The sequence below is a fragment of the Sinocyclocheilus grahami genome, unplaced genomic scaffold (genome assembly GCF_001515645.1).
Source record: "Sinocyclocheilus grahami isolate Dianchi unplaced genomic scaffold, SAMN03320097.WGS_v1.1 scaffold32.1, whole genome shotgun sequence".
NCBI classification, from domain to species: domain Eukaryota; kingdom Metazoa; phylum Chordata; class Actinopteri; order Cypriniformes; family Cyprinidae; genus Sinocyclocheilus; species Sinocyclocheilus grahami.
This window is the reverse complement of record NW_015505211.1, coordinates 5,140,734-5,157,618: the sequence shown is the minus strand read 5'-3', so window position 1 is coordinate 5,157,618 and position 16,885 is coordinate 5,140,734. Positions and strand designations below refer to the sequence as shown.

The following is a 16,885-nucleotide window of genomic DNA, read 5'->3' as shown; positions in this document are numbered from 1 at the left end:
CAGTTTTTATTTAGACAACCCAAATAAAAGGCACATAAACATTGCGCATGTTTACATAATTATTTCTGACAAACTTACATTAATAACAAAAATGTAGGAATGTTTTGCTTTCTGCTACTCAGAAAGCCTAGTCTTCATATATACAAAATTACCATTGTTAATGTACTAATACAAAAGTTTTATAAAAGGTTATTTTGCTTTTCTTTGCTCACATGTCTATCTGTTCTCTAAGATCTTCTGAGCTAAACACTTCTGTACAAACATATACATTCAACCGTTTTCACAGGGGCTCCAAAATCATCCAGTTCATCAACTGAATCAAAACAAACAACATTAGACTCAATTCAAAAATGTTCACTTCATTGGATTTCATAATTGGTTTCAATTTGGCAAATAAAAGAGGCAATTGTAATGCATCTACCATGAAATGCATAAACGTGCATTCTCACTCTCCCACAAACTAAACTATAGAAACATGCTTTTGTTTGTTCTAGTGTGATGGGAGAATCAAATGCTTCACACACACACACACACACACACACACACGGATCAGGGATTTGTTGTGTCTGATCAGGAAAAAGCATACCCTTCCTGAGACTCAGTGCTGGGGTGGACGGCATCCATTCAGACACTCCAGATCATCACATCACATCACAGGCTGTGGTGGGAAAACTACCCACAAAAAAAATTGCATACAAGTCGAATAATTAGTGTTTTCACTACAGCAGTCTCTTCTCTCTGGCACCTGCTCCATCCACAGGAAGCATGTAGAGGAAGTGGCTTATTTAATGTACCTAAATTCCTTCACATTAATGACAGATCCGTGTAGTGAATGACAGCTCACACTTCCTACTTATACTATTGTTCTCATTAACACAAAATTATTAAACTCTTTAGTCCACACAGACCAGCACATAACCACCCACCACAGTGTAGAAATTTCCAGAGGCAGTCTGTAAACATTCTCCATTATTTCAGACTGAAGACAAGCTTTTATGTTAAATGGTGCTTCTGGGCTTTAGCTACAGGAAAAAAAATCATCTACAAAATCCAAAATACTGGAGCCAAATAAAATGAGCAGGATGGTGCTGCTGTTGAAATAACACATTGAAAACAAAACGAAAAAACCTAAAACATAAAAAAGCAAAAGAAAATCTTAAAAATAAAATAAAATAAAAAAAGCTTACAAAAACATTAAAAAAAACAGTAAATAAAAATAAAACCTAAAATAAAACAAACCACACACACAGAAAAGAAATAAAAACAAAGTGAAATATATTTACAAACACAAATAATTCCAAGGCATTTTCCTGGAATTATTCACATTCATTTCATATTCTCAGCATATTTCCTTTGCAGAATTTTTTTTTAGAACAGGAATTCTACAAACATTACATAAAAATACTAAAAACAAGGTTATAAAATACTTTTAACAGACAAAAGTCCAAATGAAAACTTTAAAGGGCATCAACGTGGTACTCCAACCAATAGATGGCGCTGTTTTAAATGAGCTGGTTATCTACAGCTTCCACAGTTTGGTGAAGTAATGCTGCACAGACTGTCGAGTAGTAGTCTGTTGTGAAGTCCGCACCATTGTGCAAAGGGGGCGTTCTTGAGCACCATTCTCAATCATACAATGACAAATGGGATACTCAGTGTCCTCATGGGCTTTGTGGATCTGCACAAAAAAAGACCACAAGACCATAGTGACCACATCTAGTGCATCATTTGGGACACATCATGATATTTATATTTAGATAATACTGCCTCTTTAGACTAGGGATATGCTTTCAGTGCAAGACTCTTTCCTTACTCCAAATGTTTTCTTCTGTATGCAAAAAGAAAACATGCGACAGCTAACAATGGCCACGTAAACAATAAGAGAAAGAAGCTGCCCTCCCCTCAGAAAAACTGAAAAGTCGCAAACAGTGTCATGACGAACACCATTAATAATAATAAAAAAGTTCTCTACTGTACCTCTTCAGAGTTGCCACACGTACAAATGCACGCACACACTCACACCCCTGCGCAAAAAATCAAAATAATGCAAAAAATATTTTTAAAATCCTCCCTCCCAATGGAAGCAACAGTCCATTTCAAATGATTTTCCTTAAATACTGATTAGCAGGTTACACTTCAACATCATTGAAGTACCCACCGGCACTCTGCTTATTAAAAAAAGTGTTCGAAATGCACATCAATTATTGCATTTGTCCTTAAAAACGTCCATCGTCGAGGTTTGAAGTGCTCAGAGGGGCTTGCGAAATGCCCTGCTACAGAGCTGCTCACCAGGTGCGCAAAACGCAAACATATTTGAAGGCCAGAGAGAGTTGGAAATCCGTGCAAATCTTCTGCTAGTGTTGCAATGTAGCCATGGGATGGGTTTGTTCACGCCACTCAGGCGTCAGTAGCACGGCAGTCAGGGCAAAAATGCTGGTCAGCGCCCCTGGTTCTACCAGTGAGAAGACTGCAGGACTTGGGACAGGAAGGGCATAGTGTCCATAGGTCTCATGGCGATGTTGAGCGGGCCGGCGATGTTCATGGGCATGGGTGTGGTGATGGCCACTGGGTGGGCGATGTTCATGGACGCTGTGGCTGGGATGTTGAGAGATGCGATGTTCACAGGGCCGGTGAGGGTAACCGGGTGCTGCAGGCTGATGGGAGACGTGATGTTGACCGTGTTGGTAGAGATGTTCATCTGGGCTGCTATGGTAACGGGGTTGCTGGTGTTGCCGCGGTTCATTGCAGTGGTGATGGGGTTTGTGGCTGTAACTGACGTGGTGGAGGCAGAGTTGCAGACTTCAGTGCTGTCTGTAGAGTAGAGAAAGAGACAGGAGAATCGTTAACGCTTTTGTTGAGGGTTTGTGTGTATTCTGTTCCCAAACTCTCTGGGCATCTAGACTGGTATGGCAAATTTGACCTAGACCAGTAGATATATGTGAGCATTTGTGATTGAACTTCCTGATATCAACAGCGGAGACAGCAAACTGTTGTTTGTGTGTGTATATCTGCTTTTCCACCTTTTTTGTTTCGTTTCATTTTTACCTTTTCGGAGCCCTGAGTGGTTCCACTGCCAATCTCCTACTTAGAAACAGACAGAGGGTTATGATGGGCAGGCAGCTGCCTGCAGTGATGCATTATGGAACTTTTAACAATGCAGGGCTGCAGCATTTATGCTCAGAGTGAATCCAGACATGACTATCGTATTAAAATCGGAGAGTTCTCCATTTAATGTGAACGCTGTAGGTTCAATACAGGTTAAGCTCGATCGACAGCATGTTGACAGATGTTAGCACAGAAAAAAAATCTCATCCATCCGTTTGCAAAAAACATAATATAACTAATACAGAATAATTCAATTTGCAAATTGTTTTTAACTGAGGAGAGAGACAAAATAATATTAATATAATTCAAAACATAATAATAAATATATTAAATTATAATAAAATGTATATATATTTTTTTCTATCACATTATTTGATATTATTATACTATACAATACAAATATTTTTTAATATACTTTTAATATGAATAGAATTACAAAATAATATTCTGTGGTAATCAACAGCATGGTCACAGATTCTGTCGATAGAGAGAGAATTTGTCTTGAAACCAGAACATTCTGAGATTTTAGCTATTAAAATATACAACTCTACCAAATTCTAACATTCTATGGAAAAAACAAAAACAGACTCAGTCAACAACAACAAAAAATTTTAGCTAAATCACGATCAAGAAATATATTTTAAAAAACACTAAACTACATGAAAGTTAGATTATGTGATGGGAATCAGTGGGTTAATTCATGAAAAATAAAATGGTCCAAAAGAACACATAATGGCACCTATCACTAAATAGCACAACAGCTCTGACACAAACTGAGACCGCAGACATGAATTTGGGCAAACTGCACCCATTAAATTCTAACTAACATAAACGACAGAACAAATTTCCAGAGTACTGCTGACCTCTTTTCATCCTTTCAGTAGATCTGCCCCTTGACCTACTCCTGACCCTGCCGTACACATCCTTAGAAAGGATCCGGTTCAGTCAGAGCAGTTTCTGCCTAAAGCAAAGCACTGGTCTTCTCCACTGACATGCTTGACTAACTTAAGAGCTGAACAAACGAGTCAAATGCCATGACCAATGAAACATGATGGACTGCACAACCAAAAAAAATGTCTAAACAACTCTCAAGAATCACAATCCCGAACAAACATAAACGGCACAGGACTTTGAATGAAAAGAATCACGGAAGCCATGTTCAAGTATCATTCTGAACAGAAGTGCTCAAAAAATAGCTTTAAATGGCCCTCACGTCTACTTTACAGAGATTTCACTCCCAAGATTCTTTGTGCTTCATCAGATACCCATTTTTCTCCATCTAAGAAAATGCTGCTCTGCACTAGCTCCTAAAACCTGCTTTTGTCAAACCAGGAAACACCATATGCTAGGGACGGGATGATGTCCAAACCAAGTAAAGTTTTCAGAATAACTTGTGATATCATGAAAACACTGAATTAAATTACTGTGGATGATAAAAAAATGTTCTGAAAAGTTGTAGGACTCATAAAGACCACAACGTTGTCATTCTGGCCAGTTCTTCTCAGAGAGGTTTAAAAATCTCCCAACTGTGCTTCAAAAGTCACTTCTCATAAACTAGTGCACTTGAGTGTGTAGGAGAGAGGTTGGGAGCTGAAGGGACGGCAAAGAGCTCAGAGGAAAGATGAACAGAGGGTAGGCCTGTCACAATAATCAATATATCGACTTATCGCGCAATATATGTACATGACCTCAATCATTTTTGGTGACGCAATATATCGCCCATTATATTTTCGTAAAAATTAATGTCACCATGTTTTGTACATTCCACTTGTGCCTGTGTCTTCTCGTACATAACGTGGTGTAGTCATGAGGTGCTAGTTAAAATTTTAAAAAATGCTTCTACAAAAAAAGTTTAATCTGCAGATATGGCCTTGTTTAGGGATCTGTGCCTTTGTGCATACGGACATCTGACTGCTAAGTAGTGATTGTGTTTACAGAGAAAAGAAGGTCTGGGAAACATCTGTAGATGGAAAAATCTCCATACAAGTTCTTTGTGCATTTTTCTTTTTTTAGAAAATGTTTATTTACTATTTATTCAGGTTTTTTAAGGTATCTAATATTTTGATACTCAATTTCCGTGATCTAAATATTCTTAAAAATTAAAAGTTTGTTGTCATTTGGAAGTGTGTAGGCCTTCTTGCATTATTATGCTGTTACATTATGATTATATATTCAGTGGCATAAAATGGTCTTTAAAATGACAATAATATCGCTTATCGCAATTATTTCTGGGGCAATATATCGCACAACAAAAAGTTGTTATCGTGACAGGCCTAACAGAGGGTTAGTAGAAGGATGTTGGTGCTAGAGCTACAGCAGTCACCCAGAGAGGCTGGGAGAGTCGTTGTACAGACTACTGGCTGATTGGCTGTTGGGGCAGCCAATCACGTTGCACTTACCTTTGTTACAGGCATTGTTGAAGTTGCTCTGGCCGTGTGTTTTTAAGTGGCTGGTGATGTAGGCAGCGCTCAGCATCTTTCCGCACACGTTACAAGTGACTTTCCCCTCGTGGCGAATCATATGTGACCGAAGTCTGTCTTTGGTGGCAAAGGCTGATGTACAGGCCTATTACAGACATAAGACATGCAGAATTACATAATTTACAGAACAAATTCAATCTGTTTTCTTTGAATTATCCAAATTGATGTAAGGTATGTTACGTCCTCATTATTAACCCTTTATGGAGTTCAAACCTACCATCTTTTGGCTGCCAGCAACTAAAGATGCAAAGAGTTATGAGGCTCAACTGCATAAATACGATAAATGTGTTCCTGTTCTTACCGTTACTTGGCATTTGAAAGGTCTCTCTGAGGAATGAACATGCTTCACATGGCAGCTGAGATGGTCAGGCCTAAAAAGAGAAGAAAAAATAAAAAATGTGGCAAGGAAGAAAACAGCATCATGCTTTTGTAATGAAGTCACTGGATTTTGGTACCAGCTGCATCTGTGTGCACTTCAGAAAAACAAAACCAGCAGGCTCAGGTGCTGTACTTTGCCTCTAAGAGACCGATTTGACGAGTCTGCCTCTGAGCTGCAGATTCATTTGGTGCCATGAGCTAGAACGCATAATTCCAGATGTGGCTTACAATAAATATTGGTCTACACCAGCTACTGTTCACAGCTGCTAACAGAACACAAACTGATGCTGCCTTCACACTAGAGGTTTTAGTGTGAACATAAGTTTGATTGCCCTGATTGTTTGGTGTTAATGTTTAGTAAGAAAGCATCTTCCAACGTTGAGGTGCACAAAGCTGCATAAGACATATATATATATATACATACACAGTATCTCACAAAAGTGAGTACACCCCTCACTTTTCAGCAACCATTTTAGTATATCTTCTCAAGGGACAATACTATAGAAATTAAACGTGAATATATTTTAGAGTAGTCAATGTGCTGCTTGTATAGCAGTACAGATTTACTGTCCTCTGAAAATAACTCAACATACAGCCATTATTGTCAAAATAGCTGGCAACAAAAGTGAGTACACCCTAAGTGATAACAGCTGTATGTCGTTTAACCATGCAAAGCCACATGTCCTATTCATCATGTTCATGTTTTTGTCTGCTTGACAGGACCATACAAATGTGTATCTGTTATTTAGACATGTATGTTGAGTTATTTAGAGGACAGTAAATCTGTACTGCTATACAAGCTGTGCATTGACTAGTCTAAAGTATATCCAATTTTCATTTCTATAGTATTGTCCCTTGCCAACATATAATAAAATGGTTGCTGAAATGTGAGGGGTGTACTCACTTTTGTGAGATACTGTATATATATTTATTTATTTAATTTTTTGAATTTAAGAGTTTTATTCGGTAAGGATGCATGAAATGTAACAAAAGTGACAGTAAAGACATTTATAATGTTACAAAAGATTTCTATAGATGAGACTCCTAAAGCAGCCGTGTGTCTGCAGCCCCTGAGTGACTCAAAGGAAACCCCAGCACTAATCCTCTAAGACAGAACAAACAGGAGGCAAGGAGGGAATAACAGAGGAATAAGAGCACCCCCTCCTCCTTCTGTTCACGCAGACCCTCGGCATGCTGGGCCCTACAAAGGCAGCCAGTCAGATCCATTCACAACAACTATAAATCAGCCAGCAGCAGCCAATAAGAACGAGACGACATTAACATCATCAGAACAGCAGATGGTGGATTCAGCTCGAGCTTTGAACACATATTTTAACAGACACTATTAAATACACTGACATCATCAGAATCCACAAACAGCCTCATTTCATGCAGGATGGAAATGAGTCACATTTGCCATTAATGTATAATGTTCTAGTATTATTAAAGTGAAAATATATATACTTACATATTTTAACAGACACTATTAAATACACTGACATCATCAGAATCCACAAACAGCCTCATTTCATGCAGGATGGAAATGAGTCACATTTGCCATTAATGTATAATGTATAATGTTCTAGTATTATTAAAGTGAAAATATATATACTTATTTGTAGGGATTTATATTAAGAACTGTTTTTTATTCAGAACCAACATTAAATAAAATAAAATAAATAAATAAATAAAACAAATAAATGATTTCCACCAAATGATTTCCATGATGTTCGGTTTCATTAACGATTATACTGAGCTACTAAATCTACACAGTGCAAGATGATGCTTTTAGCTCAGTTCTGAGCTTGTAATCTAATTCAGTTACTGTCTGTAATAATCCAATGAGAATCAAAAAACATTTTTATTGGAAAGTTACAGTGACCAAGTTTTATGGTCCTGAAAGACGTTTCTTATGTTCACCATGGCTGCAATTATAATCAAAATCACAGTAATAACTACTATTGTGAAGAATGATTACAATTTAAAATTTTTCTATTTTGATATTTCTTTAAATGTCGTTTATAATGTCAGTGTAACATGAACCTTCAGAAATCATTCTAATATCCTGATTTGCTGCTCAAGATACATTATCAATGTTGAAAACAGTTGTGCTGCTTCATGTTATTGTGAAAACAGTAATAGTTAAGTTTTCAGCATTCTTTGTTGAAGTTCAAAGGAACAGCAATTATTTAAAAAAATTAACAATTCACTTTATTTGATCAATTTAATGCATCCTTGCTGAATAAAAGTATAAATTGTTTTAATAATATAAAAAAAACTTGCTGACCCCAAATGTTTGAACGATAGTGAATGTTATCGAAAAAGGGAGGAGGTTCCTCAAAAATACTATAGGAATCATTAAAGAACCAGATTTGTTCATTGCAATCTGAATTAGGATCATTTCTTATAATTCAGATCCCAAATATCGACATCGAAGCCAACTGACAAGAAGTGCAAAAGCTCCACGTACCTCGAGAAGCCCTTTCCACACACAGAACAGATGTAAGGCTTGTGGACGCCTCCGTCGTGTGAGCGCACGTGGTACGTCATGCGATCTTTCCTCTTAAAGCGCTGCTGGCATATAGGACACTCGAATGGTTTTTCGTCCGAGTGTGACAGCTTGTGACGGTTCAGATGGTAAACGTCCCGGAAGGCTTTCCCGCACATTTCACAGCCGTGGTTCTTCTTTACGGGTTTGGGTGGCTTTTTGGGGGCACTGTGTTGGGTCACATTGGACATGGACATCGGGGACATGATAGTAGAAGCGGAGGACGTTGAAGTGGTCGCCGTGGAAAAGATGCCAGCAATGGTTGAGATGTAGGCAGGGTTGCCCGTGGTCTCATGGGACATGGTGGAGATGAGTGGTACCATGGTGGGTGCTGCTTGCGCAGTTTTCTTGGGTCTGGACACCATTTTGATGCCGGTGTGGCAGGACTCATGCCGGCGGAGGTGGTAGCTGTCACGGAAGGCCTTGTTGCAGTAGCCGCAGATGAATGGCGTCTTGCTCTTGTGCTCTTTCTTGATCACGGGCATTGGACCACCTCCTCCGGCATTCCCACCCCCTCCTCCCCCTGTCCCGCTGGCTACGTTGTCCTTGAGGAGCTCGGCGGCGCTGACGGGGGGCTTGTGGTCCAGAGGAATGGGCATCACAGGCTTCTGGTCCTGCGGCTCAGAGTTCAGCAGTGGCAGCAGGCTGTTCGGGGCCACCTGGTGCTGGTGGTGAAGGGCTTCATTAGCCTGCTGGAAGGAGAAGACAGAACCGGGCAGAGGGGTTAAAAATGGTGATGCACAGACAAAAAAATTATTGACAATATTAAGTAAAATTAAGGCTGATAGATGATATTATAATTCTATAATATATAGAATTCAATATATAATGTATATTGAAATTCTGTACTTAATAAAAATAATAAATAACAGAATAAAATACTAAATAAAATAAAAATATTAGAACAAGGAATGAGAAAAGAAATGTTATGCAAATAATAAAAATAATAGAATCAAATACAACACATTATTAGATTGAAATAATTTTAATAACACAAAATATCAGAATAACAAAATAAAAAACAAATATAAGAATAATAAAAATAAACTAAATACAATGAAAATGATAGAATGAGAATAAAAAAAGAATACTAAATAAAACAGAATGAGATAAAATAATAAGATCAGAATAATAAAATAAAACATATACAAAAAAAAGTAATAATTGTAAAACCGTTAAAAATAAATAAAATAATGTGTGATGGCAACCCCCTGCCTCAAAATTAAATTCAGAGAAATATTATAATCCAAAACGGTTTTATTTGTTTACAAAAGCTTTAAGTATTTACGATATAATAGAGAATTTAACATGCTTTAAGTGCTATCAGGCAGCAAAAGATACATAACTTATATATTTATCATATTTACATAACCTGAAAAAATTGTGTTCTGTTCCCATCAGCACTTCCGGCAGCCTGTGGGCTGACTAACGATGAGCAGAAGTTCAGGAATTAACACACACGCTCACGTTACATACATACAAACACACACTGGACTCGACAGCTGGCAGGACGAAGAGGCACTCCATTGAGAAATATCTCATTAAATCAAATCAGATCTCATTAAATCAAAAGTTTCCCCTCTTCAACGATAGAAAAGCATGCTGGGCTAATGACTGGATTCAGAATTCCTGATTCAGAATGCTTCACAGTGTTATCAAAAGTGTCATCTGGGCCCCAAACTAATGACACAGATTACGCTGCAGTCGTGATCGAGCACATGCTGGCATGAACGCTGGGTACAGGGCAGAGGCTGTGCGCTCTGATTAACTGAACTCAAAAACAACGCCGGGCCGCCGAGGAATCTAAGTCTGTCCAGCGTAAACCGATCTGCTGAGATGCTCCCGGTTCAACATGTGACTGCAAAATTAACCGTAACACAAGTGAGATGATTCAGCGGGTCAGGAACAAACTCGGCTAAACCTGTGAACGAGATGACAAGGACTTTACAGAGAAAACAAGAGCCATGCAGCACTTACACTACACACAGTTGTGTTTGACGGACAGGAATATGAAAGATATTTATATTTAGAATTTGATAAGCAATATATTGGCTGATTTTAGATATCAAACTACATTAAAGTCCAGATCTCTTCTGTTTCAAATGTATTCAGCAAGGATGCATTAAATAGATCAAGTGACAGCAAAGACATTTATAATGTTATGAAAGATTCTATTTCAAATAAATTACTGTTCTTATCCATCAAAGAATCCTGAAAAATGTTTAATGGTTTTAACAAAAATATTAAGTAGCAAAACAGTTTTCAACACTGATCATTTTGTATAAACTGTTAAGAAAATCAGCATATTAGAATGATTTCTGAAAGATCATATGAAACTGAAGACTGGAGTAATGTTCAGCTGTACCATCATATAGGAATAAATGTATTTATTTTACATTTTAAAATATATATCAAAATAGAAAACCGTTATTTTAAATTGTAATAATATTTTACAATGTTACTGTTTTTACTGTACTTGTAATCAAATAAATGCAACCTTGGTGAGAATAAGAGACGAAAACATTAAAACTATTTTTTACAAGCCCCAAATTTCTGACCAGTAGATATAAATGGGAAAAAAATTACTTTCACAAATACAACAAAGAATAAAGAAATGGATTGACTTTCAAAGTCTATATCTGTGCAAGCCGGATGTTGCCTCAGCAGTTTAAAAATGCAGGTTTTGTGACACAATGCTGACTTACTGTCCTACTACAACTCAAAAAGTGTACACTTTCCCATTATGAGTGAATTATTTACTTTCAGAGCATAGAAGTATGTGAAATGGGATGCAGCCAGCATGAACACACAGTGAAACCCACCTGGCAGGCCTGGAAACAGAGGTGGATGTTTGTCTGTTTGTTTACTGAGGCTTCTGGGAGGCTGGACGCACTCCTTTAGTCCTCTCTTACACACACAGATCAGCGTGAGGGATTTGTTTACACAGACAGGGGCAAAAGCTTACTACACATCACAACCTACCCTGGCAGACACTGATCTCAGAGCCACAACAACAGGACAAATGAGAGGAAAAGAATATACAACGATCACAAACACATCAATTGCCAAATTGGGTCTTTGTGAACAAGTATGAAAGTTAAATCCAATGCATATGAACAGTCCTAACGAAGTGGTTCACCAAAAGGAATCCGAATTCTCAACCCTACCACAGACGCTTAAAAGACCCGATAAAGTGCAGCAAACGCCCTGTTCACCCACTATTGATGTTCAATGGAGCATCTAAAACAGGCACAACCCCCACAAACCACAGAAACAGCCCCAAACCAGCTCGGTAAAAAAAACCTTACCCAACTGCACACAACTAATGAGCAAAACAAATCAGATGCAGATTTTAAACAAAGTCAGCGAAAGGTCAAAGGTGGCATTACTAGGGCTTGGCCCCTGAGAGAACAGCTTCCCCTGCCTTGATAAAACAACAAGGCCTGTCAATTCTCAGAGGCAAAGGAAACACAAGAATGGGTTCACTAATCATCCTACAAGCTAATTGATTAGTGAAGTGGACTAGTTAATTTATAAAAAATATTTTCCAACTTGCTAAAGAGGGTTTTAGCATGCTCAAAGTGACTGCGGATGCTAAAACCTGTGCAGTTGTTGTAAAACTGTTTTGCCTCTCAAATTTCAAAATGACTATAGTTTTGTGCTAAAAAGGTATTTTGATATTTAGCATGCTTATTTGATGAATATTTGGCTTGAAAAGCATTGCATTGCATGATGTATACAGTATTTTACATATATTGTATAAGCTGAAAAAATGCCAGTGTGTTTAAAGTCTTGTAGTAACTGTCTGGATGCTAAAACCTGAGCAGAAAAGTTGTCTCAAATTTGATTAGTTTTGTGCAAAAAAAAGAGTTCATGATTTAGCAATTTTATATTTTGAATATGTGTCTTTCAAAGCACTGCATATTCAATACGAACAATTTTTGATTTTAAAAATCTGTAATTTTGCACATGCTTAATCAGGAGCAAGTGATGTTGTTGGTCTCTGCAGCAAAAAAAGGACACCGCAATTAAGATGCGCAATCTCCTGCAATCACGGAGAGGGCAGGGTTAAATACCTGACCTCTCCCATTCAGCGTCATCCATCCATCTCACAGGGCTGACCGCGACGCAGGACAAGAGAAATGAACGCTTCTTTCTGCTCCTTATTTCATCTGCTCTATTGTGATGGACACAAATCGGAGCGGGGATGCCCTCACGGATCCGCAGGGGGTCTTTGTGCGGGAGTCTTCTCCGATTTGGTTCCTCTATTCATGAGGAGAACCGCATATCTACACACACACACACACACACACACACACACACACACACACACACACACACACACACACACACACACACACACACACCTGCTCGCTCACTTCCTATAGCATCCCAGTCATCAGTTTACTGGGTACGTCAGGGAATGCGAGTCTAGACTAGGCCACTGCGTGTACGCGCATGTGTGTGTGTGTGTGTGTGTGTGTGTGTGTGTGTACTTTGTGAGCATGTGACACAGAATGACTGTAGCCCTGCTGCGTCTTCACGCCACTCTGACAATTTTGATACAAATCGGCTCTGAAGGCTGAGGTCAGTGTAACGTAAATAACAGAGAAAACGAGTTCAGCGAGAGAATAAGGAGTTTTGAAAAGCCAGCGGTGGCACAATGGAGATCCGCAACAGGCCCGGGCTGGATGCTGAAACACATGGTAATTCATTTGAGTAAAGCTTTCTTAAATTTGAATTTGAACAGAAACAGCAAAGAAGAAAGGGTGATTAAACGGGCAAAACAAACAGTACAAAAGGAACAGGGAGCTTGTGGGAAGGCGAACAGCTCATAACACTACACAACCCAGCTGTTTACAACTATTAGACCCTAAAGGACAAATCCCAATGCATTATCTCCCAGCAGTTCACACATTTTCACAGACGTATGAAGCTTGTGTTACACTGGGACTGGGGTGGGCGGTATGACCACAATCTTACATCATGCTATGAGATATTATATCACAGTAACTGTATACAATAAAATAATTTTTGCTGGAAATTCAACCCCATAATGTTGAATATATTGCACAATCATAGCATATGTCTGTTTTTGTCCATATATACATATTTATATAAATAATAGATTAATATTTCACATGAAAAACAAATCATATATATTTTTTCATTTAAAATATAAATCTATTATTCTTTCTATTATGAATCTATTATTATATCCACAAAAATAGTCAGATGCTATATAATTAGGGGTGGGAATCACAGGATACCACATGATACGATACAATACGGCTCACGATACCGATAATATCATGATACAGCAATTTTGTGATCATTTATATATTGCTAGACAATTCATAATGATACATCACAATATCTGTCTATGAAAACAAAATGCCTGTGAAAAGGTTAAGTGCCGGTTCTCTCTCTTCATTCAAGTCCAAACTGATGAAAATTCTGCAAAAATGAAAATTCTGTCATCATTTACTTACTCTCAAGCTGTTTTAAACCTGAATGAGTTTCTTTCTTCTGTTGAATAAATTTGGCATCAGTGCAAAAACACATATGATATAATCAAGGCTGTAATACAGTAACACATTGTAAATATAAGCCACATTTTAAGTCATTGTAAAAGAGCTGATATGATGTTAAAACCACACCTTTGGATAAATTGTGGTATAAATGGTATAACAGACTGATGTGTTGCCACAATTCATACCGTTTCTTGATATATAGCGGAATCATACCACCCCATCCTAACTGTGATGCTACATGAAACATTTGAGGGAATGTCAAAGCAAACATTTCCACTCTGATGAGTCAACTGAGGCACTGACTCCAAAAACATTCTCAGATGAGCAATGCTCACATCCCAGACGGTCAGACGTCAACACTTTCATTCATCATGGCAATTTTATCTTCAGCACAAGTAAATATGAAAGTCTAAATCTGTTCTGAACACTAAAGGCAAGAAGCGGCTGGGCCCCGGAGATAATGGAGCAGGTCTGATGCGCGTCTAGTCTGTGCTGTGCATCTGATCAACAGACGAAGGATGTTTTATGAGTCAGTGACTCTTGAGTCACAAGCTCGGTGATAAATGGATTACGGGAATTCTACTTTCTCTAGGCTACACTAGGTCACTATGGGTCACAACGACCGACTAGCTGCCCAACAACCGATTTGTGAAGTCAACTAGTTTATCAAAACCAACTTAAACCAGGTCAACGTTTTAAAAGTGCATCCCCAGACACCTGAATAACATGCCCAGTCATTAAACACCCACTGAAGTGATTCACCCTCAAACTAAAATTTTACATCAGGAGAGCTTCTGCAATCTCACCAAGTTCATGATTAAAGCCCAAAGTCACCACTTTCACGATGACGCTCTATCGAGAAAGAGAGAAACTTTGTAAAACTTGTGTGGCGGCATTAGATCAAACTTGTCTAATCTCACTTCCCGACGACTGACTGTGAAATGAATCAGACGTGTAGCACTTCAAGGGCAAAACAAGACCCCAAACATCTATTGCTTATGGAAATATGACATCTTGCAAATCAATATCAGCTTTATTAGACCAACGGTTAATATGTAAAAAAAAATTTGTACATGTTTCCTAGGATCTTTTTAGTAGAGTCTAATATAGTGAAGTATGGGTCACAATGTTACACACACTATTACACAGGTAATAAACAAATATAAAAGACGACATGCAAAGTAAAGAACAGTTAGGTAAACTCATCCATATGGCTTCACATGTGCTAAAAACAAAACATGTTCCCCAGAATAATTCATAGTAGTAGTACATACAGTAAAACTCTCACTGACATCAAAAGTTCTATGATCACAAGGCATGATAAATATGATCTTCAACAATATTAATATACATGCATCCAGCTGCAGAAAATCACACAGAGGGACCAGGTGCAATATGAACCAATGCATTTTGTAAAAGGTATAATTAAAAGCATAAAGTTAAACTAAAGCCTGAGGATAGAAGTGACTAAGCAAAAAGCAATCCAACCGAACACCTCATAAAAGTGAGTTTAAATGTGAACAAGTCCTCAGGATCTGAGTCACTAGCAGCTTATTATTATTATTCTGATTCTTGCTGTCCCAAAGCTGATAGACACACAGACAGATGGTTCCCAAACCTTTTGACTAATGGTTATCTATAACTTTTGTTGTAATAAATAAGTTATAATTTTACAATGCATGTAAAATTACATGTTACCATTTTATACATGATGTCAATCACAAAAATATTTCCACCAAATTAAAAATGTTAATATTTGTATTACTTAATTTTTTAAAAATATATATATAGTCTATAGAGATTTCCATAACTTTTTCATATATGGTTTTCTGTAACTCAAAAATCACTCATTTAAAAAAAGCTGATATTTCCAGATTTTCCATGACTATGGGAACCTTACAAAGAGGTACAGACAGAGGCGGCGAAAAACATAAAGTGATAGAGAAGCTGATGATGGACTGATCTACAGAGGGAGATCAAATGGAGAGATAGATGGAGATAGAGACAGAGGAACAAACAGAGAGACTGACAGAGTGAAATATCTATAAAGGAGTGAATGGGGAGATGAATGACCAGATAGAGATCTACAGAGGGAAAGATAAATGGAAGAGAGATGGAGATAGTGTCCGGATAACAGAGAAATATAGCGGGATAGATGGAGTACAGACAGAGGGGTAAACAGGGGGACAGAAGGAAAGATCTACAGAAGGAGAGTGATAGAGTAAAATGATGTACACATGGCTACATCTATAGAGTCAGATAAGAGGGGTAAAGAGGGATATAGGGTTAAGTTAGCTCTAACCTACAGAGATAGAGGGGTAAACACCGCGACTGAGTGTTACTACATCTATAGAGGGAGCGCAGCTGGGCGCCCGGGACTCATCTACTATTGTTTTGCTCCAACTGCGCCTTTTCAAATATCTCTGTTGATAAAGCAGACTGAAGCAGGCAGGCCGGTAGCATGAGTGAGCGGCGAGCGGACGGCGTGTGAGTGTGAATGTGCGTGTGTGTTTAAGAGAGAGAGTTTCTCACCTGGAATAAGAAAGAGCTCCAGCTCTGCTCCATCATCTCGTCTCACTCACAGAAACAAAGCGCTCAACATGGCAGAGCGAGACTTCCGCCACCCCGTGGAACGTACCACTCACGGGAGGGGGGGATACAACAGCAGTCTGAACGATTTCATGAATAAAACACTATTCAGTTTTACAGTATGGTACATTATAAACATAATTACAAAGACTTTGTGGTACAAGACACTTTGTCCATGCGTCGAGGGTAAATCACATGACGTACTGAATTTAGTGATTTTCAAAGCACCCCTATTTTTAATCTCCATCTCG

At 38.2% G+C, this 16,885-nt stretch overlaps 1 protein-coding gene across 3 annotated transcripts; it reads right to left on the bottom strand.

Moving 5' to 3' along the window:
* Window positions 1-2,358: 2,358 nt before the first annotated feature.
* On the bottom strand, window positions 2,359-16,636 carry LOC107578318 (vascular endothelial zinc finger 1-like). 3 transcript variants are annotated; one of them, XM_016264287.1, is made up of 6 exons: window positions 16,578-16,636; window positions 8,434-9,203; window positions 5,887-5,956; window positions 5,505-5,670; window positions 3,046-3,084; window positions 2,359-2,811 (listed from the first exon to the last, which is right to left on the bottom strand). In XM_016264287.1, the coding sequence occupies exons 1-6, from the start codon at window positions 16,611-16,613 to the stop codon at window positions 2,453-2,455; spliced, it is 1,440 nt and encodes a 479-aa protein (XP_016119773.1). In that variant the 5' UTR covers window positions 16,614-16,636; the 3' UTR covers window positions 2,359-2,452. The 3 variants fall into 3 exon arrangements, with proteins under 3 accessions (XP_016119773.1, XP_016119780.1, XP_016119788.1); XM_016264294.1 differs by having other exon boundaries at window positions 3,046-3,081; XM_016264302.1 differs by lacking the exon at window positions 3,046-3,084.
* Between the last annotated feature and the right edge of the window lie 249 nt (window positions 16,637-16,885).